This window comes from Bos taurus, chromosome 1 (genome assembly GCF_002263795.3).
Source record: "Bos taurus isolate L1 Dominette 01449 registration number 42190680 breed Hereford chromosome 1, ARS-UCD2.0, whole genome shotgun sequence".
NCBI lineage: Eukaryota > Metazoa > Chordata > Mammalia > Artiodactyla > Bovidae > Bos > Bos taurus.
In genome coordinates, this window is record NC_037328.1 from 99,810,269 (window position 1) to 99,831,036 (window position 20,768).

The following is a 20,768-nucleotide window of genomic DNA, read 5'->3' on the forward strand; positions in this document are numbered from 1 at the left end:
TCGTGTGACTCTTTGCGACCCCATGAATCGCAGCACGCCAGGCCTCCCTGTCCATCACCAACTCCCAGAGTTCACTCAAACTCACATCCATTGAGTCGGTGATGCCATCCAGCCATCTCATCCTCTGTCGTCCCCTTCTCCTCCTGCCCCTGATCCCTCCCAGCATCAGGGTCTTTTCCAATGAGTCAACTCTTCACATGAGGTGGCCAAAGTACTGGAGTTTCAGCTTTAGCATCATTCCTTCCAAAGAACACCCAGGACTAATCTCCTTTAGAATGGACTGGTTGGATATCTTTGCAGTCTAAGGGACTCTCAGGAGTCTTCTCCAACACCACAGTTCAAAAGCATCAATTCTTCAGTGCTCAGCATTCTTCATAGTCCATACAAGACCACTGGAAAAACCATAACCTTGACTAGATGGACCTTTGTTGGCAAAGTAATGTCTCTGCTTTTCAATATGCTATGTAGGTTGGTCATAACTTTCCTTCCAAGGAGTAAGCGTCTTTTAATTTCATGGCTGCAGTCACCATCTGCAGTGATTTTGGAGCCCATAAAAATAAAGTCTGACACTGTTTCCACTGTTTCCCCATCTATTTCCCATGAAGTGATGGGACCGGATGCCATGATCTTAGTTTTCTGAATGTTGAGCTTTAAGCCAACTTTTTCACTCTCCTCTTTCACTTTCATCAAGAGGCTTTTTAGTTCCTCTTCACTTTCTGCCATAAGGGTGGTGTCATCTGCATATCTGAGGTCATTGATATTTCTCCCGGCAATGTTGATTCCAGCTTGTGCTTCTTCCAGCCCAGCGTTTCTCATGATGTACTCTGCATATAAGTTAAATAAGCAGGGTGACAGTATACAGCCTTGACGTACTCCTTTTCCTATTTGGAACCAATCTGTTGTTCCACGTCCAGTTCTAACTCTTGCTTCTTGACCTGCATACAGGTTTCTCAAGAGGCAGGTCAGGTGGTCTAGTATTCCCATCTCTTTCAGGATTTTCCACAGTTTATTGTGATCCACACAGTCAAAGGCTTTGGCATAGAGGTAATATAGTCAAAATCCTGTGGACTTGTTCTGTTTTTGTTTTCCCTGTAGTTTTGTTTTATCTTTGGTTAAGTTCACTTGTTTCTATTTGTTCTCAATTTTAGTTTTGCCCCCCTCTTATTTAATTAGTTATATTTTAAAATATTTAAACTATTAAAGTAGTTTCTGAAATCTAAACCATACAATAAGATTTCAGAATTGTGCCAATGCTTATCCTGGATTTTTCTCTCCTCCACACTTATCGAATATTCTCTCTTGTATTTATGATAGTTTTCTGGGAAAAAATAAAAGCCATCATCAGCTCTCAGCTTTATTTCCTCAGTTGCCTCCTAGCTGATCTTGCCTCCTTTTGATACAGTAGTTCTGAGTCTTAGTTGTACAATCTTAGAATGGAAGCATCTGAGGAACTCTAAAAATTACTGGTGACTAGATTCTACCTCCAGAGACTGTAAATAATTGTTCTGAAGAGGAACTTGGGCATTGGATTTTTAAAAGCTATCAGATCACTTAAAAACTACTGAGATGAGAGCCACTTGGCATCAGTGATCTTCCATAAATGCACATCTCATCATGTTACATCCTCTGCTTAAAATTTTCCATAACTCCACTGCCCTCAGCGTGAACACCCGACTCCCCAGCAGGGCTCTTACAATCTGGACCAGCTTACTTCTCCAGCCAGACTTCCATCCCTTCCCGCAGCCCTCCTTCCCTATGCTGTATGAGCCATCCAGACTAAATTGTTTTTATCCCCAGGAATCCACCATGAACTCAGTCATCTCCAGACCTTGGCTATTTCTTCTGTTTAAACTCCCTTCATCTTATTCTTTATCTGGCTAATACTTACCCATCATTTGGTAGCCATCATGATTATAACTTTTTTCAATAACACTTTCCTTTTCCATTCTTTCCAACTCTGTTAAAGCCCCTGTATGTTCTTCCTTGAATCCACTTGCTCTATTGAGTTGTAAGCTTTATGAGAGTCGGAGCCAGTCTGACTTCATCCCTTGATAGCACCAGTACCTTCCACTATGTGTAGGCCACTCTGTCAATCACTATATGGTGAAATGGATGGCTGGGTGAATAAGCAAATCCATTTGAACTGTATTCTTTTGAGAGAATCCTTTTGCGATAATCAAAAGCTGAAATCTCCACTGCTAATCCAGTGAGAGAAACAGGTAGTCTTGGGGTGAGAGTGTGGCAGGTGGGCAGATGCTTGACTGACAGGTCCCATTAGTTAGTCCATATGATAATTTATCATCAAAAAAGTATTTATGATGTCGAAAGTTGTGTCTTGGGTACTGTGGGTAAACATGAAATACTACTACCTGGGACATGGACTATTTTCTTTTTCTGCAGAGCTCACAGGGTTCTTATGCCCCCCCACCCCACTTCTTAAAATTAGGTAATAGAGGAAACTTTTAAAGATCATATGATTTAATCTTTTGATTTTATAGATGAAGATTCTGAAACCGGAGAAGTTGAGTAACTTCCCCAAGGTCATGCAGCTGGTTATGATCATAGATTTGTATCATTTTCCTGTTCAGTTGAAAATCTGACTCACTTCTATAAATTTAGCATCCCACTTGGTAAATTTGTGTTCCTGACCATTACCACAGCTATATTTTCCCAATAGGTGGATGAGATTTTTCCTGAGCTAACTGGCCCCCTACACACACACATCTGTAGAAATATGAACACAGTAATCAAGCCCTCCTGCCATCTGCTCTGAACATGCCCAACTCCCTGTCTCATTCCAGAGTGCATTTTTAAAGCTTTCTTTGAAAGGGCCTTGTGTTTTTTTCAGACATTGTCAAAAATTCATCTTGAAAATTACAAAACCAAAATATGTCGAGTAAATTAAGATCCATTTTCTCTGACAGCATTTGGTCTAGGCAATGATTGCAAAAGTTCCATCTGCATTTTATAAGACGCTTCTCTATGAGTACAGTTTCAATGACTTGATTTTGGAGTGTACTTCCGATGTGAATTTGACCATTGCTGTTTCTGCCGCAGACAAATAGAGGCCTGTGGTCTTCAGGGCTTTTCATCAGAGCACCATGTCCGAGAGCATTCCTTTCTCTGAGAAATATTTGTTGTGGCAGTGTTCTCTCTCTTGGGATCATAGCTCTCAATCTTTTAAAGTGCTATTTGTCTCAGAACTTTCATTTTTACAAGTTTTGAATTCCTTTTTATTGCCTTTTTTTATTTCTTTACTTTCCTAGACAGAATTTCTTGGAGTAAACACAGGGGAATTGGCAGCATTTTTCATAGGAGTGTGGATTTTTCTTTTTCTTTTTTTTTGCATGTGTGATAAGTAAAGGGTTGGCCTGGAGAAGAAAAGAAAGTATGAAACAGATAAAAAATACATATATTTGATGCCAATCTATTCCTCTTTCTGTGATCTCCGTTTTATTTATTAAAATATTCATTCAATAAGTATTTATTTGGTGCCAAGTATGTGCAAGCACTGTGCTAGGTGCTTAATATTATATAATAGTATATTACCTAATATACTATTGTAAAATCTGTCCATGGGATTTCCCCGGCAAGAATACTGGAGTGGGTTGCCATTTCCTCCTCTAGGAGATCTTCCCGAACAAAGGATCGAACTTGGTTTCCTGCATTGCCGACAAACTCTTTATTGATTGAGCCACCAGGGAATCCCACATAAAATATTATCAGTTCAGTTCAGTTGCTCAGTCATGTCCAACTCTTTGTGACCCCATGAACTGCAGAATGCCAGGCTTACCTGTCCATCACCAACTCCTGGAGCTTGCTCAAACTCATGTCTATTGAGTCTGTGATGCTATCCAACCATCTCATTCTCTTTCGTCTCCTTATCCTCCTGCCTTCAATCTTTCCCAGCATCAGGGTCTTTTAGTTACCATATTATTGTATTATAAATATTGTATTTACATTTTATTGATTTAATAATAATAGTAAATATATTAATAACACACATTTATATACATAAACTGTCTTTCTTGTATTACCATATAAACAACTGTATGAATTTCCAAGGGCTGCCATAACAAATTACTATGGACTGAGTGGCTTCATTAAACAACAGAAATTTATTATCTGAGTTCTGGAGGCTGGAAGTCCAAAATCGAAGTGACAGCAGGCATGCTCCCTCTACAAGCACTAAGAAAAGATCTGCTGCAGGCCTCACTTGCTTCTAGCTTCTTCTAGTTCCTTAGCTTGTAGCAGAGTAACTAAAATGCCATTGTGTGTGTGTGTGTTTATGTACAAATTTCCTCTTTTTATAAGGACACCAGTCATACTGGATTAGGGGCCTACACTACTCCAGTATGTTCTGCTGTTCCTGCATGCATGCATGCTCAGTTGCTTCAGTCATGTCCGACTCTTTGCGATCCCATGGACTATAGCCCACCAGGCTCCTCTGTTCATGGAGATTCTCCAGGCAAGAATATTGGAGTGGGTTGTCATGGCCATCTCCAGGAGATTTCCCAACCCAGGGATTGAACCCAGGTCTCCTGAATTGTAGGCAGATTCTCTACGTAACACTGAGCCAACTGGGAAGCCACCTTATCTTAATTTAACTGATTGCCTCTGCAATGACCCTGTTCCAAATAAGGTTACATTCTGAGGCATCAGGGGTTAAGACCATATGAATTTGGGGGATACATAATACAAGCCATAACACCAAGTTTAATGCCACCTCTTTTAAGGCTATCTTTGCTCCATCCAAAATGCCTCCTCAAATATATGTAAGCAATCTCTTTCTTTACCACTTCCACATAGTACTTCATCTATAACACTTATTTTACCTGAATGAATCATTTTGTAGACTTTATGTCCTTTACTATAGGACCCATGACTGATAACCATGGGTATCATGACAGTGATACCTTGCACATGTTGGCATAGAAATATTATAAAATGAATGAATGAATCAACATCAATCAACATCAAATATGTATTCACACAGCTGTCTCTGTTTTCACATATGTTGTCCCCTTTGAGCCTTAAAGTGAGTCTTTGAAGTAGGCACATAGGAATTACTATTTCCATTTATAACTGTAGAAAACTGAAGCTCATAGGTAAATATCCAGTCTTACATGGAATAGTGGAACTACATTAAAATCCTGGTCTCCTGACTCTGACTTAGTGCTTCTTGTCTCCTTATATTTTATCTGTTCTGGATATTTTTGTCTCCTCTGGATATTTTTATCTCTGAATCACACCTGGTTAGTGATCAGTGCTCACCCAAAGGTTATGCTTGCCCACGACTATCCCTTGCTTTTGAGATAACTCGTCTAGAAGCTCCCAAAGTTACACTCCTAAACATGTCTCCTCCTCTCTCTCCTTCTCTCTCTGTATGCATACATATGTGTTTAAATTTATGTACACATATCCTCCCTTGAGGTTAAGCCATCCAGAGAGTTCATATTGAATTAAAAATCCAGTTCCCTTTTAAAACAGAGTTTTCAATGCTTTATAAACAAAACATCTGATTCTGGGGATTTGGACACTTGAATAGTAAGAAAGAAAGACAGTAAAGTCTCTCAGTCATGTCCAACGCTTTGCGACCCCATGGATTGTAGCCTACCAGGCTCCTCTGTCCATGGGATTTTCCAGGCAAGAATACTGGAGTGGGTTGCTATTTCCTTCTCCGGGGGATTTTCCCAACCTAGGGATTGAACCCAGGCCTCCCATATTGCAGGCAGACCCTTTACCCTCTGAGCCACCAGGGAAGTCAAATAATAAGAAGCTCATGTTATGACAGACAGTGGTTACACGGTTTCAGTGATGGGAAATAACTATTTCCATTATTATTAAAGACAGATTCAGCACCAAGCAGATTTCTGTAGTTACCATCAGCTCTAACTAACTCCACACAGAAAATGTTTTTTCAAGGTGTTAAATATAACATATACACACACATAATAAATATTGTATTTAATAACTAACCTTGAAATTTTTTATATGGCATTGATCTCTCTGGGATGGATTCAGACATAAGAACTAGGAGCAATGAAAATTCCTAGGAGCAATGAAAACGATGATAGAATATCAGCTTCAATAGTAAATGTCATGACATGGATAATTTTGCTTCATTCTGCTTTACTTACAGTATTCCAGCCTCTCCGTGAACTCCTACACAATCTTTCTGAGTTTGAAGGGATTTCCCTTGCACTAACAGTGTACTAATATTAATGCTAATTCATGTGCATAATGTTTTTACCGTTGACAGACTTTCATCACCTTATGTCATTTCAACCTTAAAACTACTCTGAGATAAGCAACACTATCTTCATTTTGAGAAATGATCCAGCTTGCTCAAGAAATAAAGGATTGAAAGGGAGAGAATTAAGACTTGAACCTGGTGTACTGAGTCTAAATTCTAAGTTCCTCTGACTTTATTACCAAGTATATGCTTTCTCATTTCCTCACTTTTCACACATCTCAGCTGCTAAACTAGATCACAACTTAGTCTAGTGTCTAGCAGAGTACTCTGCACAGGGTTTTGCACTGTGGAGAACATAGAAGGCTGAGTTTTGAATTATAGTTTGCTGGGTCACCTTAGACAAGTTATTTAAGTCTCAATTTCTTCACCTATAAAATGGTGACCATACGATGCCCACATCATAGGATTTCAAGGAGAATTAAATGAAAAATTAAGTGTCAAGTCTTGTTGTTGTTTAGACTCTAAGTCATGTCCGATTCTTTGAGACCCTGCCAGGCTCTTCTGTCCGCAGGATTCTCCAGGCAAGAATACTGGAGTGGGTTGCTATTGCCTTCCCTAAGGGATCTTCTGGACACAGGGATCGAATACATGTCTCCTGTTTGGCAGGCAGATTCATTACCACTGAGCCACCTGGGAAGGCCATGTATCAAGTCTTAGAAGAGACCATAGTATGATATTATTGTGTTATACAATTTCCAAGTTGTGTGAAGTTGGGAAAGATACTTCCTCTTGTTTAGTACCATTATCAGTAAAAATCAATTTGGAAAATATTAAGTATCTTGCAGGGATATTATGAGGCTTAATAAAATTACCCTTGCAAAAGTGCCTAACACAGTGTTTGGCATATACTAGGGACTCAATAATTGTTAATCTCCCACCTACCTGCTTTCTTTCTTTATTTAAGGGTGAAATCAATAAATGTTTACTGGATTTTCAGTGAGCCCTTTCTTGCAATGATTTTATGACTACTTTTTAGTGTTTCTATACATGGATGCAAGTGTTCGATATCAAGGTGACTTTGACTAACTGTTTGCAAGCTCCAAGTGGAATAAAATGCAGCATTCTCTCAGAGAGGCAACATAAAGGAATTTGGTTACCTAGTTCAGAGTAATTGTCCAGAAAGTGGCTCCCTGGTGAAAATCCCACTGACAAACAAGTCCATGTGTGACTTTGAACATGGACATTGGATTTCTTTTTTTTTTTATTTTAATTTTTTTTTTCTAGGGACAGAGGAGATGAAGGCTCAGTGCGGGCAGTTGATTCCTAAGTCCCAAGTCTTCTGGTTAGGGCGTGTAATCGTGAGAAAATGAGAAAGTGTGTTTGGATGCAGAAACTCTCTGGACATGGACATTGGATTTCAAAGACAAAAATTTGTTAAACCAAAGAGGGCCTCAAAAACTGATTAACTGTTGGGAACACCTGTCAGGATTTACATAAAAATTGAACTTTAGAATATTTTTAAGCACTGATTCTCAATATTTAGTTCAGTGGATCTGATGTATCTACTGGTAAAATAAAATCATAGTTGCTTTTTTCAAATGAGTAGGAATGCTTAAGTCAAAAATTAGGATTTCCCCAGTTTTACCTTCCACTTCCACATATTGAAAATTTAGCTAACATTGCTTGCTTAGACTAGAACTTGACATATGATGATATGCAATTTATTGCACAATGATAAATTTAATTATTTTACTATATAATAAATTACTATTTAATGAATTTTCAGTATTTAAATATTTGAACAGTCTGAGAAGTGCTGTTGTATAAAGACAGTTTTCTTAATTTGGGCATTGTACAGCAGATCAAAAAAATAAAAGGCAAATATTATGTGGCGTAAGAGTTAACAGGGGACCTGCTTTCTCAAAAGATAAAATTAACTTAAAACCAAAATTGACTTTTTAAAATTTTTGTTCTGGGTTTGGGTTTTTGTTGTCTGTTTCTTTTTGGCTGTGTCGCATGGCTTGCAGGATCTTAGCTTCTGACCGGAGATTGAACCTGGGCCCACAGCAGTGAAAGTGCCAAGTCCTAATCACCGAAACCGCTAAGGGATTCCTCAGAGTTTACTATCATGTCCCTGAGCAACAGTGAGCACAGAGCACTAGCTCATTCATTTTTGCTTTTCTGGTGTCTGGATCAGTGACCAGAACAGAGCAGGGCCTCAACAGGTCTGCATCTTATGTAGAAATTGCATGTATTAAATGGAACACTTTGTTTCAAGTGTTCTCAAACAGTTTTTTCTAAGAGCCTTGAAGATACAATGGCAAAGTTGGTTTCCCTCATTAATTATTTTATTGTGGAATTCTACCTCTATTTCAGACTCAATACCACCCAGGAAACTGTCCTGAAAACTCAAAGCCACAGGAGAATTTCCTTTTCAGCCCATCTTATTTTACAAATAAACACACACAACCGTGCCGCTGTGCAGTTTATACAAAGCTCTGTGTTGGGCCATGTTAGGCTGTAAGCTTTAGTGAGGTACTGTCCTTGTTTTTAGGGAGTTAGTGTGGTGGGAGAGAGACAGAAACACAGGCAATTAATTATATTGCAAGGCAGAAAGAAAAACTGCTGTGGTTAAAGTGTAAACAAAATGCTGTGGTTGCAGAGTGAAAGGAGTAATTAATTTGAGCCAGGAGGATCTGGAACAAGAAAGGAGAGAAACTAATATTTATTGAGGGCTTAAAATGTGCCAAGGGTGGAGCTGGTCCTTTCTCTCAAGCTCCGAGAGGATGTGATGTTTAAGTGAGCTGGGAGCTGAAAAGAGAGGGCTGTAGGGGTGTGTTTGGCCACTGGGACCATGTTGGGAAGGTGTGTCTTCAAGAAGCAAGGAGACTGTGGGAAAACACCCTGCTACTGGCCCCAAGGGAGGGGACTGGGGCAAGGAGCAGCCTCAACTTGAGATGGTTTGGTGAAAAAGGGGGTTTGTAAGGGGAAGCTGGTTTCTCTTATGTGAAGGAGATGGAGGGAGAAATTTTGTCAAAGATTATGGCTCGGTGGTAAAGAATCTGCCTGCAAATACAGGAGACTCAGGAGATGTGGGTTTGATCCCTGGATTGGGAAGATCCCCTGGAGGAGGAAATGGCAACCCACTCCAGGTATTCTTGCCAGGAAAATCCCATGGAGAGAAGAGCCTGGCGGGCTACAGTCCATGGGATCACAAAGAGTTGGACATGACTAAGCGACAGAGGGTGCACAAGAATGTTGATAAGAACAGGCCTTGGTGTGCGGAGAGGAGAAACAAAGGGAAGGAAAATTGAGAGGAAAGGCGGGGCCTGCTCTTTGTGTTGGTGGGTGTGAATTATGGGGGAGGAAGAGAGCAGAGATTTGGGGGTGGACTGGGAATTGTGACAAGGACACATATGGGAGTGTCTATTCAGTGGGGATAATGATGCAGGCCCAAGGTTCCAAAAAAAGCAAAAGCTAGTGATGTATCTGCTTGCATGGTCCTCTTGGGTGCCTAGTGCTCTTCTGTGCTGGTGACTGTTGGCTGGTCCCTGCAGGAGAGAGGGGCAAGTGTTAGTCAGTCAGCTTTCTCTCCAAACTAGAGCTCCCACTTTTAAAAACAAAAACTTTAGGCTGCACTGGGTCTTCGTTGCAGCGTGCAGTCTTCTCTTGTTGCAGCGCATGGGCTCAGTGGCCACATGGCGTGTGGGATCTTGGTTCCCCAACCAGGCATTGAGCCTGTGTCTCCTGCATTGGAGGGCAGATTCTTAACCAGCGGATCACCAGGGACCTTCCACTTTTTAAGAGCACAGACTGTCATCACTTCCCTGTCCCACACAGAGCCTGGGATGGGACTGGGCAAGTGGCAGATTTTCACAAACTCATAACTGATGCTTGGAAAACAAGGAGGGTAAATTTCAGCATAGGCAAGAGTTGCAAAGAGTTGGACATGATTGAGCACAGGTACACACAAAAGACTAGGTATAGACTTTTTAAAGTGGTAGAAGTTTAACCTGAAAACTAACCACACCATTACAAAGAAGGTGAAAGCCATGGAAGGCTTTGTAATTGAGAATGATTTCTAATGCCATGATTTTACAGGAAGGAAGCTGTGTGAATTGATTAACTTCTACGGTAATTTGTTGGCTGCTCATTATAGTCTCCTGTTTTGACTAATGAATACGTTTAGAGCTTCATCTCTGTGCAAGCTAAGGCATCCAGGCAGTTTGACTGTCTTAGAATAATTAGAGAATTTTGCATTGTCAGCCAGTGGGATACTTACCTCTCCCGGTGAGCTTCACAGAGTATTTTTTCCTATTTCCTCTTCCTTCCCTCATTAGTGTCTGTTATGGAATTAAGCCCAACTCTCCAACAGATCACTATAAAACATTTTATAGACATTTATAGGACTGATCTGACTGAACTAAACTATTATTAATTTGCTAATTAGGATGGTAAGAAGACAGATGTTATTCTTATGTGAGATAATTTAGGGGAATTTATCATATTAGGGCTTAAAGATGTTTTATCTAATTTACTGAAGGGCTAAACCAGGAAAGTTAAATGTGTGATAAACATGCCCCCCTCAACCCTTTTGTGCCTGTGATACACATTTATAATTTATAATGCCGCTCTTTTCCTCTGAGCCTGCAAATGACTTCACAATTCTGCATACAGCACTGGAAACAGCAAGAGCTTGGGACCTGACATGAAAGATGAACCAGACAGCTAATTGTTCCTACAAGACTGTAAGTCCCTCAGGGGTAGGCACCGGGTCCAAGTCAGGACTCGACACACAAGAGACTCTTAATAAATGGTTTTCGGAATGAATGATAGAGAGATGGATAAATTAATGGGTGGGTGAATAGTATTTCATTTTTTTTACTACTGGTTCAGGAAAGCCTGTGGGATGCATCTATCTCTGTGTTGTAGGGAACGTGCTTTGCATCACCTTGCGCCTGTGAACACTAGCTCACTGAATGATGTTGCTGGAAGAAAACTTAGAGAACATCTTTTCAGTTTTACAGAGATGAGAATAAGGTTCAGAGGAGGCATGCATCTAAAACCAGGAGCCACTCTGCCATTTCCTACACCTTACTAACTGTGAGACTTTTGGGGTCAATTTTGCCGCTTCATCTGTAACCTGGAGTAGGAAATGAAAACCTACTCCAGCATTCTTGCCTGGAAAATTCCATGTATAGAGGAGCCTGGCGGGTTACAGTCCATGGGGTCGCAAGAGTCAGACACGACTGAGTGACTTTCCCTTCATCTGTAAAGTGGGAAGAATGAGCTTGTCTGCTTTTCAGGATTATTGTGAAGCTTTAACAAGATAAGGAACTACAAAGTGCTTAGTGTAGTGCCAGGACTTCCCTGGTGGCTCAGGCGGTAAAGCGTCTGTCTACAATGAAGGAGATCTGGGTTCGATCCCTGGGTTGGGAAGATTTCCCTGGAGAAGGAAATGGCAATCCACTCCAGTACTATTGCCTGGAAAATCCCATGGACAGAGGAGCCTTGTAGGATACAGTCCATGGGGTTGCAAAGAGTCGGACACGGCAGAGCAACTTCACTTCACTTAGTGTAGTGCCTGGTACATGGTAAATGTGAAAACAAAATGTTAACTTTCTCCTTTTTCCTTTATTTTCATTAATATTAGCTGAACCAGTGATGGTACTCGGAGAAGGCAATGGCACCCCACTCCAGTACTCTTGCCTGGAAAATCCCATGGACGGAGGAGCCTGGTAGGCTGTGGTCCATGGGGTCGCGAAGAGTTGGACACGACTGAACGACTTCACTTTCACGCATTGGAGAAGGAAATGGCTACCCACTTCAGTGTTCTTGCCTGGAGAAGCCCAGGGAAGGGGGAGCCTGGTGGGGCCTCACAGAGTCGGACACGACTGAAGTGACTCAGCAGCAGCAGCAGCAGTGATGATACTGTAGGTAGTTTTATCATAAGATTTATCATATTATGTTATACTGTGTTCTCCTTCCATATTTTCAGTGAATTGAAAACCTATGCTACCTGTGGATACAGAGCACCTACTGTAGACTGATGATAATTTTACTTTCAGATGGGACAGAAAATGAAATATTTGCTTGGAGAGCTGGATTAATCTCTTATATGAAGTAATTAGCATTCCCTCTGACATTTGCCATTTGGAACTGCGCATTGTTCCCAGTGCTGTCAAAAGTCCATAGTAGAGTACACACTGCTATATTCGAAAGGGATAACCAACAAGGACCTGCTGTATAGCACAGGGAACTCTGCTCAATGTTAGTGCCAGCTGAGATGGGAGTGGGGTTGGAGGAGAACAGATACATGTTTATGCACGGCTGAGTCCCTTCCCTGTTCCCCTGAAACTATCACAGCATTGTTAATCGGCTATACCCCAATACAAAACGTTTTTGGTATTAGAAAATAAATAAAATTTAAAAATATATATAGTAGGTGCTCAATAAATATTTATGAAAAGAATGAAAAAAAACAGGCTAAACGATTCCCATTTTATACACATAGAAACTAAGACAAAGAGATGATAAGAAATGGGTTCTTATTAAACACAAATGAAACATTTTTTACATAGAAAATGTAAAATTCCTAAATTCATTGTTGTTTTCTTTGAATAATCATCTTGCTTCATAATACATTACACGTTTCATAGAAAATACGTTTATAAAAATTGTCTTTAAATAATGCAGTGATGAAGTTTAATTTTAAAAAATGAGTGGGCTGAATTGTCCTTGAAAAAAAACCTCAGTGTTTATATTGTTTATTCAAACCTTCAGGTCAGTCATTAGTTGCTGGACGGGATGGGGGTGTGAAGAGGAGGAGAAAAAGGAGAAGCCTTAGTTGGCTTCACACTGGTTGCCAGGAAGCACACAAAGACAGCATGCATGCATGCAACAAACAAGGCCATGTTGCTGGGAAGGTAGTCATCAGAGGCACACACTTCACTGGGACAGAAACCCTACGGCTGTGTCACCTTACACCTCAAGACAAGAAAACGGAGTTTAAATCCATGACATATGAATAAAAGCAAGGTTAGCCAAAGAGATTTTGAAACATTGCTTTTCTAATGCATTTTAAATGAGTATTAGAAGTTGCATTTTGTGTCAGTTGCTATAAACCCGGCAGAAAGCTTTTACACTCTTGTAATCAAGCCAGGTTAAACAGAATATCAGTGGTGGTGGGGGGAGGTGTTTTAAAAGGATTCAACAGTGGACTTGGAAAATAAACTGGAATTAAGGAAGAGTGAGGGTCAAGAGCTTTCATTCCCTGCCTCTGGGCTTGAATTTTTTGCCTCCTAATTGAGTGCCTTTAAAAGTACTTTTATTTTGGAATTCGATTGCTAAGTTGTTTCTTTTCAAAGGCACCTGTTGAGGGATAAAGAAAAAAAAAACTTATAGAGAGAGTTGAAGACTGCTGAAAAGAGGTGAAGCCATTATGAGTTGCCAGAATGCTACCCCTGGGTTGAACAAAGGATCTCAGCCCCGGCCAGAGAACCTGGAGAAGACTTCACACGGTGCAACTGCAAAGGAAGACGCCAGCACAGTGCTGCTTGAGAACCAACTCACCCCGGGCGACTTTGTCCAAATACAGAGAGCCTTTGAGGTAAGCACTCATCTTATTTTCTGGAGAGTTTGAGTTGTTTGTGAAAGGGGCAGGGATGGAACAAAGACTTTTCTCTTAAAAGATTTTTTTTTTTTAAATATACTTAATAGTTAAAAGGGCTTCACAGGTGGCTCAGTGGTAAAAAATCTGCCTGCAATGCAGGAGACACAGGTTCAATCCCTGGGTCAGAAAGATCCCCTGGAGCAGGAAATGGCAACCCACTCCAGTACTCTTGCCTGGGAAATGCCACGGACAGAGGAGCCTGGCAGGCTAACAGTCCATGGGGTCATGAAAGAGTCAGACACATTTGAGAGACACAACAACAACAGGGAACTGAAGAGAATTAATCCGACTTGGATTTAACACGAAGTAACTTTATCCATTGGTTCACTGGGTGAGATAAAATTATTTAGTATGAAATTGCTGCTACTGAATATCATTACCATCCAGGAAGGAAAATGAATTCCTGGACAATTTTTTTTTAAGAGATCAATGTACTTTTGGAAAATAGAAAATTATGATGCTAAGAAGGGGAAGCCAGATCTCTAGGGTGACTCCCAGTAATAACCCTATCCCTCTGCAAATGCAAATAGGCACCTCCAGGTATATGGGCTTCCCAGGTGATGCTAATGGTAAAGAACCCACATGTCAGTGCAGGAGACACTAGAGATGCAGGTTTGATCCTCGGGTTGGGAAGATCCCCTGGAGTAGGAAATGCAACCCACTCCAGTGTTCTTGCCTGGAGAATCCCACGGACAGAGATGCCTGGTGGGCTACAGTCTGTGGGGTCACAGAGTCAGACACGACAGAGCGTGCTCCCACGCATGCACCTCCTGTGTGAAGACATTCTCCCCTGCCTCACCCTAAGCAACATGGCTCCTTTTCATAGCAGGTAATGGCACTTCATTGTCCCAGATCTCCTGTGAGGAATCAGTCTGCCACTCTTTTTTGCAAATATTGGAGCAATGCCAATGAAAACAAAAAAATTTAAATTTTAATTCTACATATAAACCTTAGGAATTTTAGCTATAAATGAATAAGTCCCTTCTCTCTATCTCAATTAAGTTGGAACTCTGCCGATGTGCAGAATGAACAGCGTACATCAAAATGACTTTTAGCCTCTGTGCTGATAGGAAGTATTCTTCCATGCTGTGGAATTTCAGTACATATGAGCCTCCATCCTTTCTACTTCATTACACTTGCTAAAATATGCTCTCAGGGCTTCAGGATGTCCTCTGAGGGTGCTTGAGAATGTCATGTTAATTTGAAACAGACATACAATGTTTGGGAATACCACCTTGAAACTAATAAAGCATGGTGAAATCTAACCATTCTATTGCCCTATAATTGGCACAAATTTTAATCTTTACCTACCCCCCAAATAGTTGCTAGCCACTGAAAAACAACTATATCCTATTTTGTATAACCAGTTAAATTCTACCTGTGTTGATAATGTCCCATTAGTATCAATCATCTCTTTTTAATAGACTCTATCATATTTAGTAGGACAGACATGCTCTACCCTACACTTTTCTCATTTTAATCTTCATGTTTTTGCAGTTCACCCAAACCCACTGGTCTGAAAAGACTTTTAGTGCTGCTCATGTCCAATGCCCTAAATGAATCTGGCATATTTTGATAGACATTGCAAACATTTTGACAGCTTGAGGGCATTCAGAAAAACGTAACCACAGACTTTGACAGCTTTGACTCTGGAATGAACAGAAAAGTGGGCAGTTTTGTTCTGGTGCTCAGAACATGAAGTAGAGTACTAGGGTCTGTTAGGAGAGTCTATGTTATAAAGTCCATGGGTTAGAGAGGGAAACTGCTACAAAAGGTTGGGGGTGGATGTTCTTTCCAAATTACTGATTAGTCTGGAGTGAACCAAAGTAAAATGGGACAATTCAGTTTCAAGATCTTTTTTTTTTTTTTTTTTTTAATCTCTAAATGTTTCAAAGACTGGATCACTTTTTTTGAAATTAACCACTTTGAAGATCAGGTTACCACTAATGGATCGAAAAGGAGAAAGAGATTACTATTCAGAGCTTGCATGAACCTAGAGAATCTAATGACAGCATTTAAAAAAGAAATTGAGCTTTGCAGGCTTACTTCAAGGAAAAGTGAAAGTCCATCCAATTTTAACAGACTCAACAGACAGAATGGAATCATCCAATGGCAAATGTACAACCAGGAATAAAAATTAGGCCCTCGATACAACACAGTTTCCACAAACACCACAGACACCTAGAGAAGAATGATACACTAGATGATTTCCACAAACTCCCTTCCATCTGTCGTGAGGGATGGGCCCACAGGTCACAGGTGTAGACTGCTGTAAAAGGAAAAATTGCCCTCAGGGGTTGTTCTGCATCATAGAACTCCGAAGGCAGTTATTTGTAGTCCATTCATTAAAGACACACTCTCAGAATGCCACAATTCTGAAACTGGATCCTTTTATCTCTTGTTTTGTTTTCTTGTACCCAGATTGCTTATTCGGAGCTGAAGAGTTGTCAGGTAATAGGCGAAGTCCATGTTCTTAAATAGCAGTAGCAATGCTTACTTGAAAAATGGAAAGATGAGTCTTTGAATTGTGTAGTGAATGTTTCACATGTTTCCAGATGAGTTATTACGTACCATATAAATCTTAGTAGTAACATTTAGAAATAAAGTGCTTGGGACTTCCCTGGTGGTCCAGTGGTTGAAACTTGCCTTCCAAGGCACAGGGTGCAGGTTTGATCCCTGGTTGGGGAGCTGAGATCCCACATGCCCCGTGGCCAAAAAACCAAGACATAAAACAGAAGCAATATTGTAAAAAATTCAATAAAGATGTTAAAAATCAGTTCAGTTCAGTTCAGTTACTCAGTCGTGTCCAACTCTTTTCGACCCCATAAATTGCAGCATGCCAGGCCTCCCTGTCCATCACTAACTCCCAGAGTTCACTCAGACTCACTTCCATTGAGTCAGTGATGCCATCCAGCCATCTCATCCTCTGTCGTCCCCTTCTCCTCCTGCCCCCGATCCCTCCCAGCATCAGAGTCTTTTCCAATGAGTCAACTCTTCGCATGAGGTGGCCAAAGTACTGGAGTTTCAGCTTTAGCATCATTCCTTCCAAAGGAATCCCAGGGCTGATCTCCTTCAGAATGGACTGGTTGGATCTCCTTGCAGTCCAAGGGACTCTCAAGAGTCTTCTCCAACACCACAGTTCAAAAGCATCAGTTCTTCGGTGCTCAGCTTTCTTCACAGTCCAACTTTCACATCCATACGTGACCACTGGAAAAACCATAGCCTTGACTAGACGTTAAAAATGGTCCACAACAAAAAATTCTTAAAAAAAAACAAAAAAAGGAAAGAGAACCTGAGTAGTGCTTACATTGTTTGGTGGTATAAATGAGTCAGAATCAGTGTTTAAGAGTCGGGGGTCAGACTTCTTGGATTTGATTCCTTGTTTTGTCACTGACAATATAACTTTGTGCAAATCACTTAATCTCTCTGAGTCTCAGTTTCTTTTATTTCTAACCTGGGGATAGTAGGGTTGTTGTGAGGATTAAATGAAATATTACCTGGAAAGCACTTGAAAGAGTGCTTGATATAGAAAAAGTGCTCAGTCAACATAGTTATTATATTTTCAGTGAGTAGAAATTGAACAACATGGCCTTTAACAGTCTCTTAACTTTAACACATACATACCCCCCTAAAAAATTAAGCTTTGAATAACACTCACAACTATTCTTTTATATTCCTTTTGGTTGGGGTAGGAAGTGGAAACAATGAGTTGCAAAGACACAAATTCACATAGAAAAATACAAAAGCTCATCTTTTCATCTCGTATTTCATATTTGATTAGCATGTGAAAGATGTCAAGATATCTTGATCCTCTTCTTTAAAACAAAGGAGTTATCTGGATAGAAGTACTAGAAAAGTAACTATGAGTTTTGTTTTGTTTTGTTTTGTTTCTTTTAAGTGATGGTATCCAAAAAGCCATATTTCAGTTTGCAGGGAATGTAACTTGTATTAGTCATAGAACTGTAAAATGCTTGTTACCCAAACTTCCCTACTTAAAGAAATGATGTGCTCTCTGGATAGTCACATTATTTTAATGTTGAACATACTTTACATTTTCTTAGATACTTCAGTAGCCCATTATTGTGTGAAGAGGGATGCCTATGATTTGCTGATCTGATAGGAATCTTGAGAAGTAGAAATTAATGGTCCAAGGGAAATGGGATTTTGGAAATGCTGCATTGAGACTTGATATATTTTGATTTTTTTTCCCCAAGACTGTGACTATGTAGGTTCTTGATATTTCTTTTCTTGACTTCTCCATCATTGACTTCTTTATATCAGGACAATCTGCTCTTTGATCTTGGAAGCCTTGTTGCCTGTTTGGCTTGGGTCTATAATTTGCTATGCTGCTGGACTCCCTGGATTGGGTCCTGACCTGCCTCTGTCAGCCGCGCTGTCTGTAGCATCCCTTGGTACATCCTTTTTGGCCCTACCCTGTCTGCTCTGTGCTGCCATTTGCCCAGTTCAGTTCCGTTCAGTCACTCAGTTGTGTCTGACTCCTTGCGACCCCGTGAACTGCAGCACGCCAGGCCTCCCTGTCCATCAACAATTCCTGGAGTTCACTCAAACTCACATTCATTGAGTCCGTGATGCCATCCAGCCATCTCATCCTCTGTTGTCCCCTTCTCCTCCTGCCCCCGATCCCTCCCAGCATCAGAGTCTTTTCCAATGAGTCAACTCTTCACATGAGGTGGCCAAAGTACTGGCGTTTCAGCTTTAAAATCATTCTTTCCAAAGAACACCCAGGACCCATCTCCTTTAGAATGGACTGGTTGGATCTCCTTGCAGTCCAAGGGACCTCAAGAGTCTTCTCCAACACCATAGTTCAAAAGCATCAATTCTTTGGTGCTCAGCTTTATTCACAGTCCAACTCTCACATCCATACATGGCCATTTGCCCAAGTCCTACTAAATCTTAAGCTTCAGTTCAGTTCAGTTCAGTTGCTCAGTCGTGTCCGACTCTTTGCGACCCCATGAATCGCAGCACGCCAGGCCTCCCTGTCCATCACCAACACCTGGAGTTCACTCAGACTCACGTCCATCGAGTCAGTGATGCCATCCAGCCATCTCATCTTCTGTCGTCCCCTTCTCCTCTTGCCCCCAATCCCTCCCAGCATCAGAGTCTTTTCCAATGAGTCAACTCTTCACATGAGGTGGCCAAAGTACTGGAGTTTCAGCTTTAGTATCATTCCTTCCAAAGAAATCCCAGGGCTGATCTCCTTCAGAATGGACTGGTTGGATCTCCTTGCAGTCCAAGGGACTCTCAAGAGTCTTTTCCAACACCACAGTTCAAAAGCATCAATTCTTCAGCGCTCAGCTTTCTTCACAGTCCAACTCTCACATCCATACATGACCACTGGAAAAACCATAGCCTTGACTAGATGAACCTTTGTTGGCAAAGTAATGTCTCTGCTTTTGAATATGCTATCTAGGTTGGTCATAACTTTCCTTCCAAGGAGTAAGCGTCTTTTAATTTCATGGCTGCAGTCACCATCTGCAGTGATTTTGGAGTCCAGAAAAATAAAGTCTGACACTGTTTCCACTGTTTCCCCATCTATTTCCCATGAAGTGGTGGGACCGGATGCCATGATCTTCATTTTCTGAATGTTGAGCTTTAAGCCAACTTTTTTACTCTCCTCTTTCACCTTCATCAAGAGGCTTTTTAGTTCCTCTTCACTTTCTGCCATAAGGGTGGTGTCATCTGCATATCTGAGGTTATTGATATTTCTCCCGGCAATCTTGATTCCAGCTTGTGCTTCTTCCAGCCCAGCATTTCTCATGATGTACTCTGCTTAAATAGTTTGAAATAAAGCTCCTAAACCATATGTAAAAGGTGAGCTATTTATGCTTAAAGTCGGAAGGGCCAAAACAGTTCAGTGTGAGAAAGGCATGGTAAAAATCCTAACAGGAAGTCCCCAGAGATGTTCAGGGAAGGTTCTCAGAACACAGTTATCTTGGGAGATGAATGGAATCTAAACACAATGCACTTGTGCTCACTTAACCTCGATAGACCAAAGTTCAGGAGGTATTTGCAGTTCTGAAAATTGTGCTTAAGGTATAATAAATGATTAAATCCACAGAATTTATGATGTATTCATGCTTGATTGTCTCTATAAAAATTCCCAACATTTTTGTCTACAGCAGGGCCTATGAACAATGTTTCCCTTGTACCAACAGGACCAAATCGAGAGTTCTGATGCCCTGCTAGGCAGGGTAGACTTTAAGGAATCCAGAAAGTCACTGTTATCAAAAATTTAATTACATGCATTTACAGTTAGATAAGTCATATTAAACCCCTCTCCAAACAAACAAACAAACAAGAATGATCTCGGTCTGATCCTCCTGTTCCACCCCTTCCACCCTCACCTCTCCCAGACATGAGAAGGAGAAATTACTTGAGTAACCCAATTGATGGTGACAGTGTTGGTCTGTATTTTTAAAGTAAGTGGTGGGTGGGTGGGTGGGGGGTAATCTATTAAAAGGATATGAGATTGAAAAAAAAAAAGATTCCCACTTTTTCCATTATTTGGCCTTTCTTTTATATATATAAATGAATTTGTTTTATTTATTTATATCTTGTCCATGCCACTTGGCATGTGAGATCAGAGTTCTCTGACCAGGTATTAAACCCTAGCCCCTGGCACTGGAGGTCAGAGTCCTAGCCCCTGGACTGCTAGCGAAGTCCCTGTCCTTCTTTCTAAACTCTTAGGACTCTCCCAGTTCATAAGGGACTTGCCTTCTCATTTCCCACTGTATCTTTGCTATTAATTTACCCAAATGGACAGGCCTTCCTAAATGTAGCTCCTGTTCCAGAACTCTTCTTACCTCTTGCTTCTTTTTTTTTCTACTCTAGATATCACCATCCCAAATGCATAAATAAAACCATCCATCTTTGTTTCAC

At 40.7% G+C, this 20,768-nt stretch overlaps 1 protein-coding gene across 1 annotated transcript in view; it reads left to right on the top strand.

The window, feature by feature from the left end:
- Positions 1-12,979: 12,979 nt before the first annotated feature.
- WDR49 (WD repeat domain 49) overlaps positions 12,980-20,768 on the top strand; it is a 171,909-nt gene continuing 164,120 nt past the window's right edge. Inside the window, exons 1-2 of the mRNA XM_015472863.3 lie at positions 12,980-13,234; positions 13,564-13,805. Of these exons, the coding sequence (XP_015328349.2) occupies positions 13,638-13,805 (168 nt within the window). The 5' untranslated portion in view covers positions 12,980-13,234; positions 13,564-13,637. The remainder of the gene's footprint in view (positions 13,235-13,563; positions 13,806-20,768) is intronic.